The sequence below is a fragment of the Oreochromis aureus genome, linkage group 10, assembly GCF_013358895.1.
Source record: "Oreochromis aureus strain Israel breed Guangdong linkage group 10, ZZ_aureus, whole genome shotgun sequence".
Lineage (NCBI taxonomy): Eukaryota > Metazoa > Chordata > Actinopteri > Cichliformes > Cichlidae > Oreochromis > Oreochromis aureus.
This window is the reverse complement of record NC_052951.1, coordinates 35,881,267-35,902,455: the sequence shown is the minus strand read 5'-3', so window position 1 is coordinate 35,902,455 and position 21,189 is coordinate 35,881,267. Positions and strand designations below refer to the sequence as shown.

Genomic DNA, 21,189 nt, shown 5'->3' with positions numbered 1-21,189 from the left:
TTAAAAGGGTGGTATTCAGAATACAGTTACTTTGTTAAAATAAATGGATTACACGGTGGTCTTTACTTGTTTCATATGTTAGGCTATGCCCTCACTATTTTTGGTAATTCCACACCGGTGGACCCCCCCCCCCCCAAAAAAAAAGGCTTTAATGCCTGGGTCTTAATCTTGCGGCCCAAGTCACCCCTATTTGCGGCCCGCATAATGATGTGTAAATGTATTTTTAAAAATTATTAGTCAAAAAAATGATGGGCAGTGTAGTCTGTGCAGCAGGGAGTATGGACTGTCATACCCGTTATGTGTTTGTGAGCGCGAGGGAGGGAGAAAAAGGAGAGTCAAAAATTACGAGTTGTCACCGAGCAGAAATGGGAGATGGAAGCATGTAAATATAATAATAACCACTGCAGTCAAAAAGGGTGCCTGACGAGCCCAGTTGTAAGTAAACGATTAAGACTGGACTGTACACTGTGTTCGTGTTTTCCTTCGAAACAATAAGTTAAGTTGGAGCAGCCTTTCAACGCCTCTCTCTGTCTCTCGCTAGCAAAGTTGACCCAGACAACAAAGCAAAGCTAGTTTTCGGCTACGAGCCCGACACAAAACCCGACTTATTAGCCAGAGGTCCCTTTACTACGGTTCGGAGTCACGGACCTGTTTTATATACGCGTGGAATAGTTTTCTATACGAGATCGCTGCAAAAAGTGCAGCCTTACCTAATGTCCACCCTACTGTTACTCATTTTATATTAAGATTTAAAAATCTAGTTGGTATTGGTATGGCGAGTAACCTTCAGTAATAGTAATAAATCACAGCAATAGTACATTCACGTAGTTGTAAAAAGCATGATAATATATTAAGTAATCCAAAGTATTCAGAATACATTACTCTCATTGAGTAACGTAATGGAATACGTTACAAAATACATTTTGGGGCATGTAATCTGTAATCTGTATCGGAATACATTTTAAAAGTAACCTTCCCAACACTGCATAGGCCTAATAGTACAAGTGGAAATACACTAAAAATTACCTCCACATATTCATTACTGAGCATAGTAAAATAACCGATTGACATCAAAACAGTATAAGGAAGCAGCATAAAGTCTGCTTACAGTTATCTCCCATAAACTTATTTTCAGCTGCTTCAACCATTTACAGCTTTCACATGTTAATGACTCGGTTAACAATCTACCTAGCATAACAACAGTTCGTTTCAGAGACACCCAACAACTGTAACCTTACTCCGTACATCACATGTCTAATTAGCCACATTTAGCTTACCACTGTCGAGCGGGATGCTCAGTGTTTACGTGACACCACAGCTCAGTAAACTCTCTGGTCTCGCTCTGTCCTCTATGACAACAAACGCAAAACCGTACTTTGTGAACAATATCAGTTTAAATGGTTTTTAACTCGTCAGAGGTTAATTTCTCCAGCTTACCGATAAAAAAGTTTTAGCCCGCCTGCTCTGTTCGGCTGTAGAAGCAAGACACTGAAACTTGGGAGCTGGTACTAAAGAGGGACAAGAGCTGCCTAGAGCTTTACTGATTGGCTTACACGAGAGGAGTGGAATAAAACAATAGGCTCTCATCAGAGCTCATCAACACTTGGAAAAAAATTAATCCTTGTTTAACCAAAACACATATATAAATCTGAGTCTCTTTTATGTTTTAATAAATATATTTATTGTTTTTTTCACTGTCATTAAAGGACAATAAGAGCAGAAACAATGAACGTGAAGTGTTTTACTGTTTTTCCTTTTTTCTTTTAAGATGATTTTAGAAACTGGGTTACACCTATCTCTATATTTATCTATTTATCTTAATATTTATCTATCAATTTCTCTGTTTCTACACTAATTTTATATGAGTGCTTGTTGTTTATTGTATATTTGCTGCTATGACAACTCAATTTACCTATGGGATTAATAAAGTTTCTCAGATTCTGATTCTGAATTATAATTTTACTGAATTTACATTTACCCTTAGCCAGCAGTTTTAAATTTATCTCAGTGTCGCCTGCTCTGGCCCCTGGAAGACAATTGACTATGGTTGCTGGTGTCTCTAGCTTTTCATGTTTCAGAACAGAACCAGACTTTGATTCCCGGCGGGTGTGTCACCAAGTGGGGAAAAATGGTTAGACACATGAACAGGTTGGTGGTGTACCTGGGGCTTCTTTTTAAGACTATGCTTCCACCTCACCGTCACCCAGCTGCCCTCTTTCCCCAGCTGCTTGGGGTTTGCCGGGGAACAGCTAGCGGGGCCTACACTACCTTCGGCTGCACCGCCTATAGGGGCCTGGCTAGCTACGGGTGTATCAAGGGTGCGAAGCCAAGTCTCCAATTCAGTAATCCTGGCCTCCAGAGCGGCAAATATGCTGCATTTGTTACAGGTATCATTACTGCTAAAGGAGGCCGAGGAGTAACCAAACATCTGACACAATGAGCAGGAAAGTGCAGGAGGGACAGGTGAAGTAGCCATGCTGCTAACGAGTCGGCTACGAGCTAAGCTAAGCTAGCGAAACAGTAAAGACACAAGCTGTGTCCCAAAACGTCGGCTGCATCCTTTGGAGGACCCGGCCTTCGCGGTCTACGTGGGCCGGGTCCTTCGAAGACCGAGAAGGCCGGAAGTGCGAGGCTGTGAAATGGGACGGTCTAGTCTTCAGATTTGTGTCACCGCTGTGTGGGTGGAGTTTAATAAAGTCCGCCGTCTGCTCCTTGCTATCTAAAATATAACAGGACACTGGCGTAAATTATCGATCGTCTCACACTTCTGTTTAATCAGTTTTCTGTTTGACGTTTATTCAGCTGTGTGAAAATCCCGGAGGAACCCACCCGATGGATTAATAAAGTTTTATTTAATCTAATAATCTAATAACTTTGATCTCAGCCAAACCGATTTACTCAGGAACAAACAAAACACCAAAAAAAGGCAAACAATTACATTTTGAAGTTATCAGAGTGACTTATAGATCATGTTTAACCTGAGTAGCGAAAGAGCGGGGGTCTGAAAACGATGAAGCCGGGAGTCCGCTGCTCTCACCGGCTCGAGTGACCATTGAACCCCCCGGCTTGCTATCGAGCGGGTGGGTAACAGACGTCTCCGAAAACGATGCGATGTCTTGATAAACCAAGCAGATATTTGAAGTTTACACAGCTACTTTCTCACCTGAAAATATGTTAAAAGTTTATTTTGTGACCCAGAAAGATTAATAAGACTAATTTTAAAACTTAGTAGCGGCCGCCATTGTTGGCAGCTGAAATTTGGCTGGGCCGTGCTATGAATTCTGGGATATGGTGGGCCACGAAGGACACACCCGACCCATCCTTCAAATTCGGGGAAATGAAGGACGCATTTGTCGGCCGCATTTGAAGGAGTCGACAAATTGGGACAGCCTTCGTCGCCTGGCTGTGGCGTAATCGGCCTTCAAATGCGCCCTCCGAAGGATGCAGCCGATGTTTTGGTACACAGCAGTGTATGCTTTACAGTGAGTGAATACTTTGGCTATATATTAGGGAGTGAGTACACAGAGAGTGTGCTTTGGATGAAGTGCGTGGAGATTATACTATGAAAACAGAAGTTATCTAAAAGTTTTTAATTAAATTGGCTACACAGGTGAGCTACACAAAAACACCATTGTGTGTTTGAACAGGAACAGGAAGTGATACACCACCGCGGAGAGAGCCAACACCAAATGACAGCGCCACATACTGTCTAACTGTTTGTCAGTGACTCTCTTTCTGACTGCCTGTCTGTCTGTCTGTCTGCCTCTTGTATGTCTCTCTGTATGTCTGACAAACTCTTCCTGACTGGTTTTTTTTTTGTCTGTCTGTCTGAATGTGTCTGTATGTCTGTCTATCTGTTGTTTTGGCTGTCTACCTGTGTGTCTGTCTGTCTGACTGACTGACTCTTTCTGTCTTTCTGCAGCGAGGAGTGATGCAGTTCAGTCTCTGATGTCAGAGTTGAAGGTTTTGGTTCATCTCGGTCCTCACCTGAACATTGTCAACCTGCTGGGAGCCTGCACGAGAGGAGGTCTCATTTTACTCCTGATATAATCCTTATTTAATCCCAAACTCCTCTTCATAAAACCCTAATCATTCTTGAACTAATCCAGACATATCTCCAAAAGTTGATTCTGTTCATCTGGACGTAGCGTTTTCAGTGGGAGAGACGTTTCGTCACTCATCCAAGTGACTTCTTCAGTCTCAGCTGACTGTAGGTTTCCCCAATCTTATAAACAGGACATTTGCATAACGACTGAAACCAGCCCACTGAAGGAACTGACTTCCCACCCCATTGTTCCTTCAGTGGTTTGACTGGTTTCAGTCATTATGCTGACTGTACATAGTGGAGATTAAACAAAGCTGTTCTTGTTATCCGCAGTGTGCTGAGATTATAATTCATGGAGATATTTGACTTAGTTCTAACCCAAGTCTTAGTCCTAAACCATCTCCAATGCTGTCCATACTCAAACTGATGCTAACTTAATCCCAACATGTCACCTGTGCAGGTCCCGTCTATCTGATCACTGAGTTTTGTTGTCATGGAGACCTGGTGAACTACCTGCAGAGGAATAAACATGCCTTTCTACAGGGAGACACACAGACCAAGAGGTCTGTCACACACCCACACACACACACACACTCAGATTCTGTCCAGTGCTGACTCACCGGCTCATCCACAGTGACAGTGATGGAGGTTACATGGACATGAACAAAGAGGAGAGCGCTCAGTACGTTGCCATGAAGGAGCTCAGCTATGCCGACATCGAACCCGCCGTATATGAGACACCGTACACGCCCGCAGGTGATGGCTGCACACAGTTATGGCCTTAAATATGTGGACACACCACACTCCTACCTGCAGAGTCAAGTCACTGAACATCCATATCCTGATCATTAAGAGGCTTCTAACTGAAGATGTTCCATGTACCAGTATGGGATAGCTCTGCTTTAACTGGTGTTGTTCTACTTCAGACCAGCAGGAGGCATCAACCCTGCTCCTCAGTGACTCTCCTCTCCTCAGCCTCAATGATCTCATCAGTTTCTCTTACCAGATTGCTCAGGCCATGGACTTCCTATCATCTAGAAAGGTACTATCACTCATAAGCACAAATTGTTCAGTACGTACCTGTCACATGACTACAGGTGTAAACTGAGTTCAAGTTGTTGAATGGATCGGTTCTCACATAGCGCTCTTCTACTCTAACTGAGCACTCAAAGTGCTTGACACAACTTCCCTTATTCACCGAATCACTTTCTTCTATGCAAGTGCTTTTTCTAACATTCACACACATTCATACTTGGGTTTGCCCAAGGATATTTGCATATTGCAAGCACAATAGAGCAGCCATAGATTGATGAGAGCAGAGCAGCTTTAAATAAAATCTCATCGTTGTTCTGAGCTGTTCTGAAATATAAGATTAATTTTAATTTTAATTTTATTTAGGACAGTGCATGTTAATGAACATACATGTAAAACAATTACATGAATGTAAACATACCAGATTATAGCCAAGGGCTAATTTCCATCTGTTGTCCATAAAACATAAAAAAAATAGACATAATAATTCATTAAAAAATTCATAATTTATTCATAATAAAAACTCCATCACCAAACTCACACATACACACCATTCTATTCCCAAATAAAACATTAAAACTATACAACTTATACATGATCACACATTAATGAACAATTTCCTCTTACAGTTTACCGTTAAAGGTTACAATTTAAATTTCGTTTTGATGAAGCAGATTCAAACTTCAAATGGTTGAAATGTGGTGATTGCACCAATGGTTAAAGAGTTATGGTAGTTTAACCTATGACCTCATCCATTTTAATGGGTTAAAGGCACTGTATTGCAGTGGTTTGAATCTCTGCCTCCCATTCTACTTTTAAAAACTCTAATAGGGTGATATGGTACTACAGGGAGTGCAGAATTATTAGGCAAGTTGTATTTTTGAGGAATAATTTTATTATTGAACAACAACTATGTTCTCAATGAACCCAAAAAACTCATTAATATCAAAGCTGAATGTTTTTGGAAGTAGTTTTTAGTTTGGTTTTAGTTTTAGCTATTTTAGGGGGATATCTGTGTGTGCAGGTGACTATTACTGTGCATAATTATTAGGCAACTTAACAAAAAACAAATATATACCCATTTCAATTATTTATTTTTACCAGTGAAACCAATATAACATCTCCACATTCACAAATATACATTTCTGACATTCAAAACAAAAACAAAAACAAATCAGCGACCAATATAGCCACCTTTCTTTGCAAGGACACTCAAAAGCCTGCCATCCATGGATTCTGTCAGTGTTTTGATCTGTTCACCATCAACATTAAGTGCAGCAGCAACCACAGCCTCCCGGACACTGTTCAGAGAGGTGTACTGTTTTCCCTCCTTGTAAATCTCACATTTGATGATGGACCACAGGTTCTCAATGGGGTTCAGATCAGGTGAACAAGGAGGCCATGTCATTAGTTTTTCTTCTTTTATACCCTTTCTTGCCAGCCACGCTGTGGAGTACTTGGACGCTGCGTGTGATGGAGCATTGTCCTGCATGAAAATCATGTTTTTCTTGAAGGATGCAGACTTCTTCCTGTACCACTGCTTGAAGAAGGTGTCTTCTAGAAACTGGCAGTAGGACTGGGAGTTGAGCTTGACTCCATCCTCAACCCGAAAAGGCCCCACAAGCTCATCTTTGATGATACCAGCCCAAACCAGTACTCCACTTCCACCTTGCTGGCGTCTGAGTGGGACTGGAGCTCTCTGCCCTTTACCAATCCAGCCACGGGCCCATCCATCTGGCCCATCAAGACTCACTCTCATTTCATCAGTCCATAAAACCTTAGAAAAATCAGTCTTGAGATATTTCTTGGCCCAGTCTTGACGTTTCAGCTTGTGTGTCTTGTTCAGTGGTGGTCGTCTTTCAGCCTTTCTTACCTTGGCCGTGTCTCTGAGTATTGCACACCTTGTGCTTTTGGGCACTCCAGTGATGTTGCAGCTCTGAAATATGGCCAAACTGGTGGCAAGTGGCATCTTGGCAGCTGCACGCTTGACTTTTCTCAGTTCATGGGCAGTTATTTTGCGCCTTGGTTTTTCCACACGCTTCTTGCCACCCTGTTGACTATTTTGAATGAAACGCTTGATTGTTCGATGATCACGCTTCAGAAGCTTTGCAATTTTAATACTGCTGCATCCCTCTGCAAGATATCTCACTATTTTTGACTTTTCTGAGCCTGTCAAGTCCTTCTTTTGACCCATTTTGCCAAAGGAAAGAATAGTTGCCTAATAATTATGCACACCTGATATAGGGTGTTGATGTCATTAGACCACACCCCTTCTCATTACAGAGATGCACATCACCTAATATGCTTAATTGGTAGTAGGCTTTCGTGCCTATACAGCTTGGAGTAAGACAACATGCATGAAGAGGATGATGTGGCCAAAATACTCATTTGCCTAATAATTCTGCACTCCCTGTATAAGGTCATTAAGATAAGATGGGGCCTGATTATTTAAGACCTTGTGTGTCAGGAGCAGGATTTTGAATTCTGGGTTTAACAGGGAGCCAATGCAGAAGGGTGAAGAGTGTGCATGAAGAGAGCGGGGGGTCCTCCACAATGCTGGTGGCATGTGGATGCAATGAGTGCAATAAATGTCTGATTAGTAGCTAGGTCAATCAGAGGTCAATAAAATTAATATTGAATCGGTGTGTAACTTTGCCAAAACAATGTGGGACTTTGTAGTTTCCTCTGGTCCCCTCCCCAATTGGACCAGGAGTGCAGAGGTGGGTTGAGTATCCAAAAATTGTGCTCAGGTAAGAGTAGCATTACTTTAAAATATTGTTACTCAAGTAAAAGTGAAATAGTAGTCGGTGAAAAGACTACTCAAGTAGTGAGTAACTGGTTGTAATGTCCAATTTATTTTTTAAATAAATGCTATCAGACAAACAAAAATAAATAAATGTCATAATCTGTTAGGCAGAGGATTCACTTGCAGGACTCTGAAGTTTAGAGAGATGTGGAACCAGGTGAAAATATATACATATACATAGTGGAAGAGGTAACACGGGGCTCCAGGGGGTGGGGGGTCCGAAGGTGAGGGAAGGTCCAGGGCGGGCACACACATGCTCCTCTTTTACACAGTCCATGACTCACTCAGGCATTCCAATCCAGAACACTCATGCTCAATCATACACATCCACAGGAATCCAGGCAGCAGGAGAGACAGGCAGGGAATCCAAGAAGCCAGTACACAAAGGAAAACAACGTTAGAAGGAAACTCTGGGAAATCACAAAAGATACTCAACAGGCTAGGCTACACTGACGCTAGGTAGTGCAATGATCCAGCAAGGAAGCAGCATCTCCTGTCATCTTAAGTAGTCTGCCAGGAATAATGCTTGTGATGAGAAGCCAGAGCAGAATCAGTGTGAATGAGCCACAGGTGTGCATTAAGGGCTGGTTTAGAGGCAGGGAAGCAAAGTCCAGTTCCGCCCTGGTGGGAGAGGTGGAGACAAAAACACACCACACCCTCTCCAGATCCTGAGAACTATGACAATAAATATACAAATTTTAGTATTTTCAAAAAGAATATATGCACAAACATTAACAAATTAAAACTGCAAGCAGCATTAAGAGGGCCCTCGCACCCTGGTGCGTCAAGCCACGCCCATCACCTACACCCAGCAGGTCCTATCTGATGTCACACTGATGGATTTAATGCATAGAACCACAAGCTAAAATTTCATCTCGTTCAATGGTGATTATAGTCTACTTTCCTCTTCCCACTAGGTGGCGCTCTAACCATTACAGAGAAATGGCATATCAAACATTTTCGAGCTTAATTCTCATAATGCCTGTGAAGTTTGGGAGAGATTGGACATTGTGTCTTTGACTGAGAGCAATTTCGTGCTTTTTGGCAAGTGCTTAAAACTCAGCACGATACCATGGCCATGCCATTTCACAAAACATAAAAAGCTTTGCAATTTAACATCACAAACATCTTTAGATTCCATTCATTGAAAATCCCGTCAGTCTGATGTAATCCTTCGGAGGAGTTTGTTAAAGTACGAGGCCTGAAAAGAAAAATGTCACCAAAATTACACTTTCAATTGACAATGGCTGACTTCCTGTTGCATTTGAGATATTGCTCCAAGACACCTTTATGTACATCCCGATATCTTACATAAACTTCCCAAGTTTCAGAGTCATAGATCAAACATAGGGCAAGAGGATTTTGAAGTTTTGTAGGGGGTGCTGTGGAGCCATTTTGCAATATTTCATGAAAACGACCAGACAAAAAGAAAGCCTTCCTCACATTGGAGGTGTGTGCCACATTTCAAGATTTTTTGAGGTTTCCAAGCCCCTCAAAAGCTATTTCATGTTTCATGGTGAATCACCTTGCCACCAGAGTGCGCCATTCAATTTAAACTCACAATTATGACACTGAAGCATCATTGGGGACTGATGTTTATACTCACCACTTTTCAGATGAATCTGATAATCCTGTGAGGAGAAGTACATCAAAGTGTAAGACATGACATTTTCTGTTCCAACTTGGTGGCACTCTGAGTATTCCTGACAATGTGCATGGCGCTCTCCCCGATGTCAAATGCGTTGCGATGATGGGCCCATGACTTTTTTGTCCGTCTCAGCATCGTACACATGTGGGCAAAATTTTGCATTTTTTGAAATATTTAGCAAAAATGTGCCATTTCTTCACTCAGTAAAATGATGGTTAAGCTTCAGCAGCAGTTTGCTATCAAGGTTCTTGCTGTGCAGATGTAACTGTTTAGCAGTGAACAGGAGTCCTGCCTGACTAAGAAGTCTTTCACAAGCTCCAGATGCAGGAAGAGCTGTATTGATTTTAAATGACAGGTTCTTGATGTGGGGAAAGCCATGCAATAGGCCTCCAGTGAACGGACCCGTTCCTGACCGCTCCGCACAGACTATGCACCTTTTTAGCTGTTTACTTGTTTATTACCTTGTTATACATTCCAGGAACTTCTAGTTTTACAGTTTATGACAGCAGATCCCTTCTCAACATCGGTAACAAGTTTGCCCATGTAATCTTGGACACTTTTAAACCCGACCCATCCTGGCTGACCGAGATACTACGCGGTGCGGCCAACAGCAATGGACAGGACGCTCACCCGAGGCGCAGAGCAAAGAAACGCCGGGGAAAAGCGCTGGCGTTCTGAGCAACCGCGCACCACTGCCCAGTATCCTGCTGGCTAATGTACAATGATTGGAGAACAAACTAGATGATCTGAGGGCAAGAGTCACCTTCCAATGAGACATGAGGGACTGCAACATGCTGTGCTTCACGGAGACATGGCTGACCCCCACCGTGCTGGACTGTGACATAACTCCGTCGGATTCATTCTTTATGCTCCACGCGGACAGAACGGCAGAGTCGAACAAAACAAAAGGTGGAGGAGTGTCTTTCATGGTAAACAGAAAGTGGTGTGACCCCAGGAGCATTTCTACTCTTTCCACTGGCTGCTCGCCACATCTGGAATACCTGAGCATTAAGTGTCGCCCTTTCTACCTGCCCCGTGAGTTCACCTGGGTAATCGTTACAGTGGTCTACATCCCACCCCAAGCGGACCCAGGTATGGCTCTATCCGAACTACATGATGTGCTGAGTGCCTTTCAAAACAGGGATCCGGGCTCAGCCCTCATTGTAGTAGGAGACTTTAATAAAGCAAACCTTGGACAAGTCATGCCGACCTTTCACCAACATGTCACGTGTCCGACGAGGGGAGATAGGATACTGGACCATTGTTACACGCCATACAAGCAGGGCTACAAGGCTGTTTCACACCCGGCCTTTGGGAAGTCTGACCACAACCCCATTTTCCTCATCCCGTAGTATAAACAACACATTCGGAGGGATGAAGTAACTACGAGGTAGGTGAAACGCTGGTCGGCCAATCAGAAGCTACGCTACAAGACGTGCTCAACGACCTAGACTGGGACATGTTCAGAGCATGCGCACTCGACATCAATGAGTTTACAGATGTAGCAGTAAGCTTCGTAAACATGTTAGCAGATGAGATCATCCCAACTGCGACAGTCGTGACGTTCCAGAACCAGAAACCGTGGGTGGACAGATTAATCCACGCTGCAGTGAACACCAGGACCGCCACCTACAACACGGGTCTCGCCACTGGCGATATGAGCGCCTACAAAGCTGCCTCATACGGCGTGCGGCGTGAAGTGAGGGATGCCAAACGCCGGTATCGGGAGCGAGTGGAGTCTCACTTCAGCCGGGGCAACACACGGAGCATGTGGCACGGACTACGCACAATCACGGATTACAAAGCCAGAGACACTGCACCAACCAACGGCGACTCTGCATTCTCCAACGAGCTGAACCAGTTCTACGCCCGTTTCGAGGTTAGCCAGGCGGCTAATTCTAATGACTGCCTGACAACTGAGGACGGTGACGTCATCAGAGAGGGACCGACGATCAGCATCGCAGAGCACGACGTCCGAGCAGCACTGAGGAGAGTAAGCACAAGGAAAGCGGCGGGGTCAGACGGCATCACCGGCCGTCTGCTGCGGTGCAGTGCTAACCAGCTAGCAGGTGTGTTCACTTCGATTTTCAATGGGTCCCTGGCTAAGTCTGTGGTCCCCACATGCTTCAAGAGATCTACCATCATCCCTGTCCCCAAGAACAACAAGCCCTCATGCCTGAATGACTACCGGCCAGTTGCACTGACCTCGGTGGTTATGAAGGTGTTCGAGAGGCTGTTAAAGAAAACCATCTCCTCTTCCATCCCAGACACCACAGATCCACTCCAGTTCACCTACCGACCCAACAGATCCACGGAGGACGCCATCGCCCACGTCCTGCACACCACCCTTAGCCACGTGGACAAGAAACAGGGTAACTATGTGAGATTGCTGTTTGTTGATTACAGCTCAGCGTTCAACACAATAGTGCCCAGTAGACTGTTCACAAAGCTGAGGGATCTGGGACTCAACAGCCATCTGTGTGCATGGGTGTTGGACTTCCTCACTGACAGAACTCACTCAGGGTGGGTAGGTGCATCTCCGACAGCATCACCAACAGCACGGGAGCACCACAGGGGTGTGTCCTCTCGCCACTGCTCTACTCCTTCTACACTTCAGACTGTGTGGCCACCCATGGTTCCAACACCATTGTGAAGTTCACTGACGACACAGTGGTGTTGGGCGCCATCTCCAACAACGATGAGGCGGCCTACATGGATGAAGCCAAGAATCTGGCATCGTGGTGCCAGGACAACCACCTCCAGCTGAACGTCAGCAAGAACAAGACCAAGGAGTCAGCACAGAGACTACAAGCCCATTATCATTAATGGAGCTCCAGTGGAGAGTGTGCAGTCCTTCAAGTATCTCGGTGTCCCCATCTCCTCAGACCTGACATGGTCTGCCCACATTCAGGTCCAGACCAAAAAGGCTAGGCAGCGCCTGTACCACCTACGGGAACTGAGGAAGTTCAGGGTCTCTCCAGTGATCCTCAGGACTTTCTATACAGGCGCTGTGGAGAGCATCCTCACACAGAACATCACATCCTGGTATGGAAACAGCTGTGTCAAGGATAAAAAAGCTCTTCAGAGAATGATCCGTATGGCAGAATGCTGCTGCAGGACTGCTCTCCCTTCCCTACAGGACATTTATGTCACATTAAGTCAGAGGTTCCCAAAGTGTGGGGCCCGCCCCCTAGGGGGGGGGGCGCAGAGCCATTGCAGGGGGGGCGCGGTATGAAAAGAAAAAAAAAAAAAGAACGCTTGGACACTGCTAGCATAATGGACAGGTTTTTGACGGGGCTCCCACACAAACGCAAAGCAGGAGATGAAGCATTGCTGAATATGTTTCCAAACCAACTTCCCTCCAAGCCAAACACTAGAAAATATGGTGAAGCATATCTTCCCTTTGGCTTCACCTGCACAAGTGCCAAGGTAGGTCTCCCTTGCATAATTGGTTTTCCCTGCGTCGGGAGCAGCGCTGGGCTCTCCAAATCACGGACAAACAGTATCCCACATTCTTGACTTTAAGTTCACAAACACTTCTTGTAATGACTAATTACTCCTGACATTTTGGACATGTTAGCTCTTTATGCAGTAAAGTTACAGTGGGATACAAATAATATCAGGCTGATCCTGCCGTAATTTGTTCCCCCGGTTCAAATCACGGACAAACAGCATCCCACAGCTGTTTTGGTTTTTGAACCCATTTTGCACAGAGAGACATTTTTTGAAAAATGTATTGATAGCAATGTTGAATATTATTACACAGGAAAAAAACAATTACACGTAAAATAATCACACCATGACGCCTCTGCCTTTCTAAATGGAGGGACAGTAACTGCGTGTAAAACCTGCAGATAGTCAGATTAACAGTAACAGTATTTTGTCTCTATCTGCCATTCTGCAATTCATCTCATGTAAACAATAACGTGGCGCACAGCGTGACGTGAAAAGAGGCACATACCTTTGTCATTGCCTGACGAACTCTGTATTCCTCGTCCACACGTAAACGCAAAAAAGGAGTTTTAAATAATCTCCGTTTTCGGTGAATCGCAATGCCGTTTACGTGTTGACGAAAGGCCCAAACGCATAGAAACAGCTGCGTTTTCAAAAATACCCGTGTAGGTGTGGACGTAGCGTAAAAGAGTTAGTAGTATATTTTATTACTACCTGTAATTTATTGCCGTTTACTTGTATTTGCTTAATCATTTACTAAATGTTTGAGGTGTGAAATAAACCGCAATGGAGCAAAATATGGGTGTGTGTGGTTGGAGGATGTGTTTGTGCGGAGGGGTGTTTAGGTGGTGGGAGGGCGTGAACATTTTTCTTGTAAAACAAAGGGGGGCCTGGCAAAAAAAGTTTGGGAACCACTGCATTAAGTCATCACCCTGATCCTTCTGGCCTCACTACAGCACAAGACACTTTAACACCCTTCCCATGCAATGTGCACAAGCTGTAAATTTCCAGATTTTTTTGTTTTATTTCTATTTATATACATAACTTTGTATACATTATATACATAACTCACCCACTTGCTGCACATAATGTTTTCTTTGTATATATTCATTCACTGTATATAAAGTTCTGTTTGTCTCTCTCTTTTTGCTTTGCACAGTCAAGGAGCATATCAGGTCACATTTCACTGCGTGTTATACCTGTATAACCATGCACGTGACAAATAAAGAATCTTGACTGTTATAGTGCTGCATAGACTGCCAAGCTGCGGATGTTTGGCATAAAAATTTTGTCACACTGAAGATGTTTTTTACTAACTCTTGTTGAAAAACAAAATCTTGTCATTCATATCCTGCACAAACAGTTTGCAATGAATTCCAGATTAAGTTTAAAATAGGAACGTATGCAAGACTAAGCAGTGCTAGCTAATAGATCCTCCTTGCACGTTTTGGCTGTTACTCCAGGGAAAGATGAGAAAGACAGTGATGAAAGCTGTGACTGGAGCTGTTGATGTAGCCTCTAATCTCTGCATGGCTGTCCTGAGAAGGCAAACACCTAAGTCTCCGTGGCTGCAAAAAGATGAAACACGCCCTTCCAATCACAGGGAAGGGAGACGGAAGAAGCTAGCCTCCTAACGCAGGCTGTTTAAATGAAACAAGCTGCTGTTTCACATAATAAACCCTGTCAACCGCAGTATTGCCTTCTGATTTAACAGTTAAAGCAGTAGAGACGAGCTGTGTTTAGATGTGCGTGGAACTCTAGCTTCAATAATCAGGCTACCTGTTAGCTTATAGCTCACACTAGCTATAAGCTAACAGCAGTTAAAAGGACAGTTTGTGGGTGATAAGTTTGTGGGTGCTGTGTGCAGCTTCGCTAGGCCAAGGTCCAAGCCCAAGGTCCAATCCTCGAGGACCAGTGTCCTAAAACTATTAAACATGCCCTCACCGCAACACACCAGAATAAAATTATTAGGTCATTAGCAAGTACTTGACTGCATGCTGAGGTGGCAATTCAGCCATTTAACTCATGTGTGTTGGACTATGGACATATCAAAAAGTTGCTTGACACAACATTAGACTGAAGTCCACCTAACCACAGCTAAAAAGAAATTTAGAGTAAACTTACCAGGACACAGTTAGACAAGTTGAGTTTTTTCACGCTGAAATGCCGGTTTGTTGTGGCTCACACTGAAGTCACTGGGTTATATAGCTGTTCTTTTGTTCTGCTTGTAAGCAAAACACGCTTTGTATTTCAGGCCAAGGGTGTTCATCGTCTTCAATTTTAGTGGAGGCAGTTGCCTCTGCCATGTTTTTATGTGTTTCTTCTTTCTTGGGCCGCTCTGCCCGCCATAGTGTATAACTGGTCATGTGACTGCATGGCTACATCTGATTGGTGAAAGAGTTACAGGAAACTCCACTGGCAGCACAATCTATTATTACTAGTATTATCTAATGTTTGAAATTACCCTTGAAAAACCCTTCACAAATGTACTCAAGTACAAGTGAAAAGCATGGTGCAATAAGGGTACTGTTAGGAGTACATTTTTTTTCAAAAACTTACTCAAGTAATTGTAACAGAGTAAATGTAACTCGTTACTACCCACCTCTGCAGGAGTGACATGTTTACATGTTCTCCTTAAATTGCTGGCTGTCTGACTGGTGTCCAAAAAACGATGTGGGCTTCATAGATAATTGGCAATCCTTCTGGAGGAAACCTGGTCTTGTTAGGAGAGACGGCATCCATCCCACTTTGGATGGAGCAGCTCTCATTTCTAGAAATCTGGCCAAAATATTAAACCTCCTCAAGATGGCAGCACCAGGAAGCAGAGTTGCAGTCTTACACGCCTCTCTGCAGCTTCTCTCCTCCTGTTATCCCCCAAAAAACCCATCTCCGTAGAGACTGTGTCAGCTCCCAAACAGAAAAAAACAAACTAAAAACCAGCAATTTAATTTAATTTATTCTGAAACTAAGTTTAGGCTTTCCACAACTTTGTTATCAAGTTACATTACTTATATAATCAAAATAAAATATATTTATTTTTCAGTTACAAGTGCAGTCTCTAGTTTAAACAACACATTTGTTTTGCATTCAAACACAGAAGCTGGTATGTTGTAATATTTGAAGGATGGCTTGTTTCCAGTCCAGGCATTACTGCCTGAATGACTGTCATGGATTTAGGTGATCCAAATGTAAGTGCAGAAGAAAGTCTTTAACTTCCCTTAAGTACAGTGGCAGTGGATGTGGGTTGGAGATGCAATGACCTTAAACCTGCAGGTGACCATCTTCACTGACCACGACATCTGTGATGGAGGACTCATCTCTCCTGGTGTCCTGCAAGCAAACATCATATTCTTTCGAACATGAATTTATTTGATTTCTTAAAACATTTTTTGTGCATTTGCTACAGAACAGACCTCAGGTCAGACACTCTAGCTGCATTATTACACTATTACCAAAAAATACTGTAAACTTGATATAAACAATTCTGCCGTCCATCCATTTTCTTCTACTTATCTGTGGCTGGGACAGGGATTCTAGCAGCCTTAGCAGAGAACCCCAGACCTCCCTCTCCCCAGCCACCTCCTCCATGCTTATCCACGGAAATTCCAGCGTGTCCTGGTCCTGGGACATGCCCAGAACACCTCACCCAGGAGGCATTCTTGTCAGGTGCCTGAACCACCTCTGGTGGCTGCTTTCGACGTGGATGAGCAGCAGCTCTACTCTGAGCCCAGCTTGAATGACTCTTAACCAGGACGAACTGGTACAGCGGCCGCATCACTTTTTTTTTCCACGCCTGTCCCATTTGGTTCTTTAACCATCAGAATTATTGTCTGAAGGCCAAGAAAGATGCCCAACGGATTTACTTTACCAAGTGGATCATCATGGCCTCACCATATTGGTCCATTTGATTCACCTTTATTATTGTTATGTATTTATTTTATTTTATTTTATTTTATTTTATTTTATTTTATTTTATTTTATTTTATTTTATTTTCAGTTGTTACAGATGGGACATATATAAGTAAGGAAGAAAGAAAGAAAGAAAGAAAGAAAGAAAGAAAGAAAGAAAGAAAGAAAGAGAGGGAGTAAAGAAAAACAGAGGGGAAGAGGGACAGTGAGTAAAGGCACTTAACCCTTGTATGGTGTTCCGGTCTGTGAGACCCATGCCATTTAGAGGCCGTTGCCCCTTTAGGCAGTATATACCATCAAAACCTGCAAAATATGGTATAAAGATATGTACACTTGATTAGAACTGATTTTATTTTTTTTATAAGATTTTATTGACAAAAAACGAGAAGCACATTAATCCATAAATGTGACTGAACAAAGGTAAAAGGAAAAAATTAACCATGTTTGCTGTTCACATGGCTCGTAATTGGGATAAAGTAAACATCTGTTGAGTAATTTAACATAAAATTGTTTGATAGTGTTAATTGGAAAGCCAAAACTCTAGCGGGTCCACCAGACCCATGAACACTGGCTGAGTAACAAAAATACGAACACCATACAAGGGTTAAAAAATCACCTGGATCACCTGTTGAGAGAAGAAAAAAACACAAGAGAAAACCAGCAAAAAAGAGAGCAACATAATAAACACAACACCATCACAATAATCTAGCTAACAGTAAATAACAGTAGATACTAAATACTGAATGTTGTTGTGCAGCACGCAGGACTGACAGCACACAATGTGCTTTGAGGTAGCAGCCAAGAAAGGTGTAGTTTGTGTCTGTGAGCACCCGTGTGCACACCTGTTTGGATGAGCCCGTATGTATTCAAAAGGTTTTTCCATGTAACGATCTGCTAGAGGGTGTGGGGAGCCATAGCCCCGTCCCCCAGGGCATGAAGCAGGCATGGAGGAGATCCAAGCCCCAGAGTGCGAGAGCCCAAGGAGGACCATCGAAGGTGCATCCGTGCCACCCTCCTGGAAAGACCTGAGGAGAGCTCCATACCAGGGGTCACCCAGCAGCCACGGAGCAGAAGCCAAAAGGGGCTGCAGTGACGTGCCCGCAGACTCTGCCGGCAGCCAGCTGTGCAAGAGTGGACCGAGCACCAGGGCCAGAGGCCCGAGGGCCCCCCCAGTCCCCCGGAAGGGGCCTGTCTGAGCCTCGGGCACCAGGCCCTACCAAGCAGCCACCGGGAGTGAGCCGGTAAATACCTGAGTGCCCAGCCCCGGACACCAAGAACCACCAACGCACTGACACCTGAGGGCATCAGCCAGGGAGTGTGGTGAGGGGAGATAGGCCTCCATACCTTGGAGGGCCTGAGATGTTCCCAGTGAGGGGGAGTCTGAGATCCAACCTGGCATGTAGACACAGACAAACAGGCACACACAGACAGAAAACGTGCATTCCCACCCTCATACACACATATACAAATACTTGGCACTCACCCAACGTAAAGACAGACACAAAAAGACTGTACACACAATCACACTCCCCAAACATACGCACACACATACCCTTTTTCGCTTACTAAGAGACCCTGTAATAAGTCTAATAACAGAAGACAGGAAAAGATCAGGAAAGAAAGCCAAGGCACAAATCCAGTGAGAAGTAAAACAGGTTGATCTAAAGTATGATTAAAGTTCAGTCTGATTAATGCCCCAAAGAACCATCAAGAAATGGTTCTTTGGGGCACCTTTAATGGTTTTTCAAAGAACCTTTTTAAAAAGGTCCTTAAAATGGTTCTTTAAAAAAAAACAATTAAAGAACCTTTTTTGAGCGGTTCTTTATAGAACCATTTTAAATCTTTCAAAATAAAATGTATCATAAATTGAATTTGAGTAGGGTAAAATAAATACGAGCACAGCATAGACATATATTAATGGTTTATTGCCATTTCGTAGTATACCAAAAGACAAAAAGGCATTTTAACCCTCAGCTGTGGCGTGTCCAGCGGGGTGGCCTGGGGGGGCACAGGCCACCCCCCCAACCAGACTGGCCACCCCAGGTGCCACTCCGAAGCCAAAACAATAAAATCCAATGAAATATCAAATGTACGATTATGTTTTCACAGTGAAGCTCAGATATCCGAGTGTAAGTGAATGTAGCATCGGCTTCTGCGCTATGAGCATCATGTTAGCAAAGGTAGGAGAGCCAAGCACGAAAGACGGCACCACAGAAAACAGTTTTTCAGCGAAAGATTAACAGTTTAACATAGCTGGACTGGCCATCGGGCATGGCGGAGCTTCCACGGCGGCTAGCAGGTGGATGAGGGAAGGGTAGGCAGGAGGAGGAGAGACCCGAGGCAGCCGCCAGTCTGAGTGTCAGGTGAACTGAACTTCAGGTAAGAAGTTATGACCTGCAGTCTATCTGGGTCAGATATAAAACAAGTTTAGGTGGAGTTTATTTTCGTTGTGCTGACTTTTTACAGTCAGTTACAATAACTCGTACTGCGTGCTAGCTAGCATGATGGAGTTTCTATACAGCTGGGCGGATGCTGTGATGTTACTGATGGTGAACTTTATTTTATTCATAAGGTTAGTTAGTGCAGTTGCCAACGGCTCCTTAAAAAATGGAATGGTCCCTCATTCAGAGAAAATATTACACGTTTCGTATTGAGCTGAGAAGAGACGCAGTTTGTCCCGGACTTCAGCTAGAATGAAAAAAAAGACACAAAGCTGGAGTTATTCTGTCTTTATGCTGCACAGCTGCCTCTTCTTCTCTCATTCTCTCCCCCTCTCTCTCCTGTTGCTACTTCAATCATGAAACTGATCAATGATCTGGGGTCCGTTCTTCGTACCTCGCTTACTACATCCAAGATCAAATCATCGCGCTAACTTTGAGCTCGCTAATCCGGTTCTCCGAACACACCTGTTGTTGACGATTAGTATAGCTGGATGAAGTAATGTGAGATCACTGGGTGGCTTAAAAGGGGCTACGCATCGATAGTAGAAACATTGATCGGCAACCCTTTGATTGGTCGGCGAAGATGTCGAAGGAGCGCGCTCAGTATTTTTCGGCAGCAGAGCAAGAACTCTTGATTGAGGGATTTCAGGAGTTTCAGAGTTTAATTAAAACGCAAGGGAACACTGCAAAGGCTGCAAAAGCAAGGAGAGAGGGCTGGCAGAAAGTTGCTGACAAATTAAACTCGTAAGTAATTTATTATATTATATTACATTATATCCTCTTTCACATTAGAGCCACAACAGGACCCACTAGAACATGGGAACAAGTAAAAGTGAAATATAAGAATATTCTACAGAATAGTAATATTTATCACTTATATTGCTTTTAGTCTCTTGAAAAGAGACCCTGAAATAATCTGTTTGTTTATAACAGCAACCAAGAAAAGGGCAGAGCAAATAAAGACAGGTGGTGGTCCTGCACCCCTCGTCACACCCGGCTTTTTGTACTGTGACATTTATTGACATTGTGGGGTTTTTTGCGTGTAGTTTTACATAACACTCCATCACTTTTACCTGTTCTCATGCAAGGGGTGACTGAAGCATGCACAGTAAGTTGGGAGATATATATATATCTATATCTATATATATATAGATATATAGATATATATATAGAGAGAGAGAGAGAGAGAGAGAGAGAGAGTGAGTGTTAAGTAAATAATACCCTCACGGGAGAATCATATCTCTCTATGAGCACACTGTCGCGCTGAGCTAAAGGATCTTGTCTATCCCGCAATATACGCTAAATTCTGAAAACTCTCCTTATCAATCTTGCACCTTCCGCAATGGGTTGCTCGCGTACAAACGGACAGGACATGGCTGCGACAGACTTCCCAAATCCACCTTCGCTTTTATAGCCGTGGTCTCTCATCTTGATTACACGAAGTGTTTTACTATTACTACTCTAAAATATGAATTACATCTGACATGATCTACTACATGAAATAGAATGATTAATAGTACATTTCCCTTTTTTTAGGAAATGACCTGTATGTATCTGTATGAAATCAATAAAAGAATCAAATACTGCATTATCTTCAGTTACATTGATAATATTTATTTATGGAAAAACAGTGGAGAAATATCGCTGTTGCTTTCGTATAAATGAAGCGGACATACCTGAGTGGCCGCGATCTAATCCTGTTTACATAAAGTAAGCCTGCTCCCGAGCAGGTTTACGCTTACGGATCTGTTGCTATGACAGCAAGTCCCGGATGAGCTTCGGCGAACCGAACGATCCAAGATCACGCGAAATCGTCAACAATCAAATCCAGCTAACTTACTTAGCGAGGTACGAA

At 43.5% G+C, this 21,189-nt stretch overlaps 1 protein-coding gene across 1 annotated transcript in view; it reads left to right on the top strand.

Annotated features, from left to right (window-relative positions):
- LOC116329738 (platelet-derived growth factor receptor beta-like) overlaps window positions 1–21,189 on the top strand; it is a 56,065-nt gene that overhangs the window by 22,901 nt on the left and 11,975 nt on the right. Inside the window, exons 17-20 of the mRNA XM_039618624.1 lie at window positions 3,923–4,027; window positions 4,506–4,608; window positions 4,680–4,801; window positions 4,972–5,087. Of these exons, the coding sequence (XP_039474558.1) occupies window positions 3,923–4,027; window positions 4,506–4,608; window positions 4,680–4,801; window positions 4,972–5,087 (446 nt within the window). The remainder of the gene's footprint in view (window positions 1–3,922; window positions 4,028–4,505; window positions 4,609–4,679; window positions 4,802–4,971; window positions 5,088–21,189) is intronic.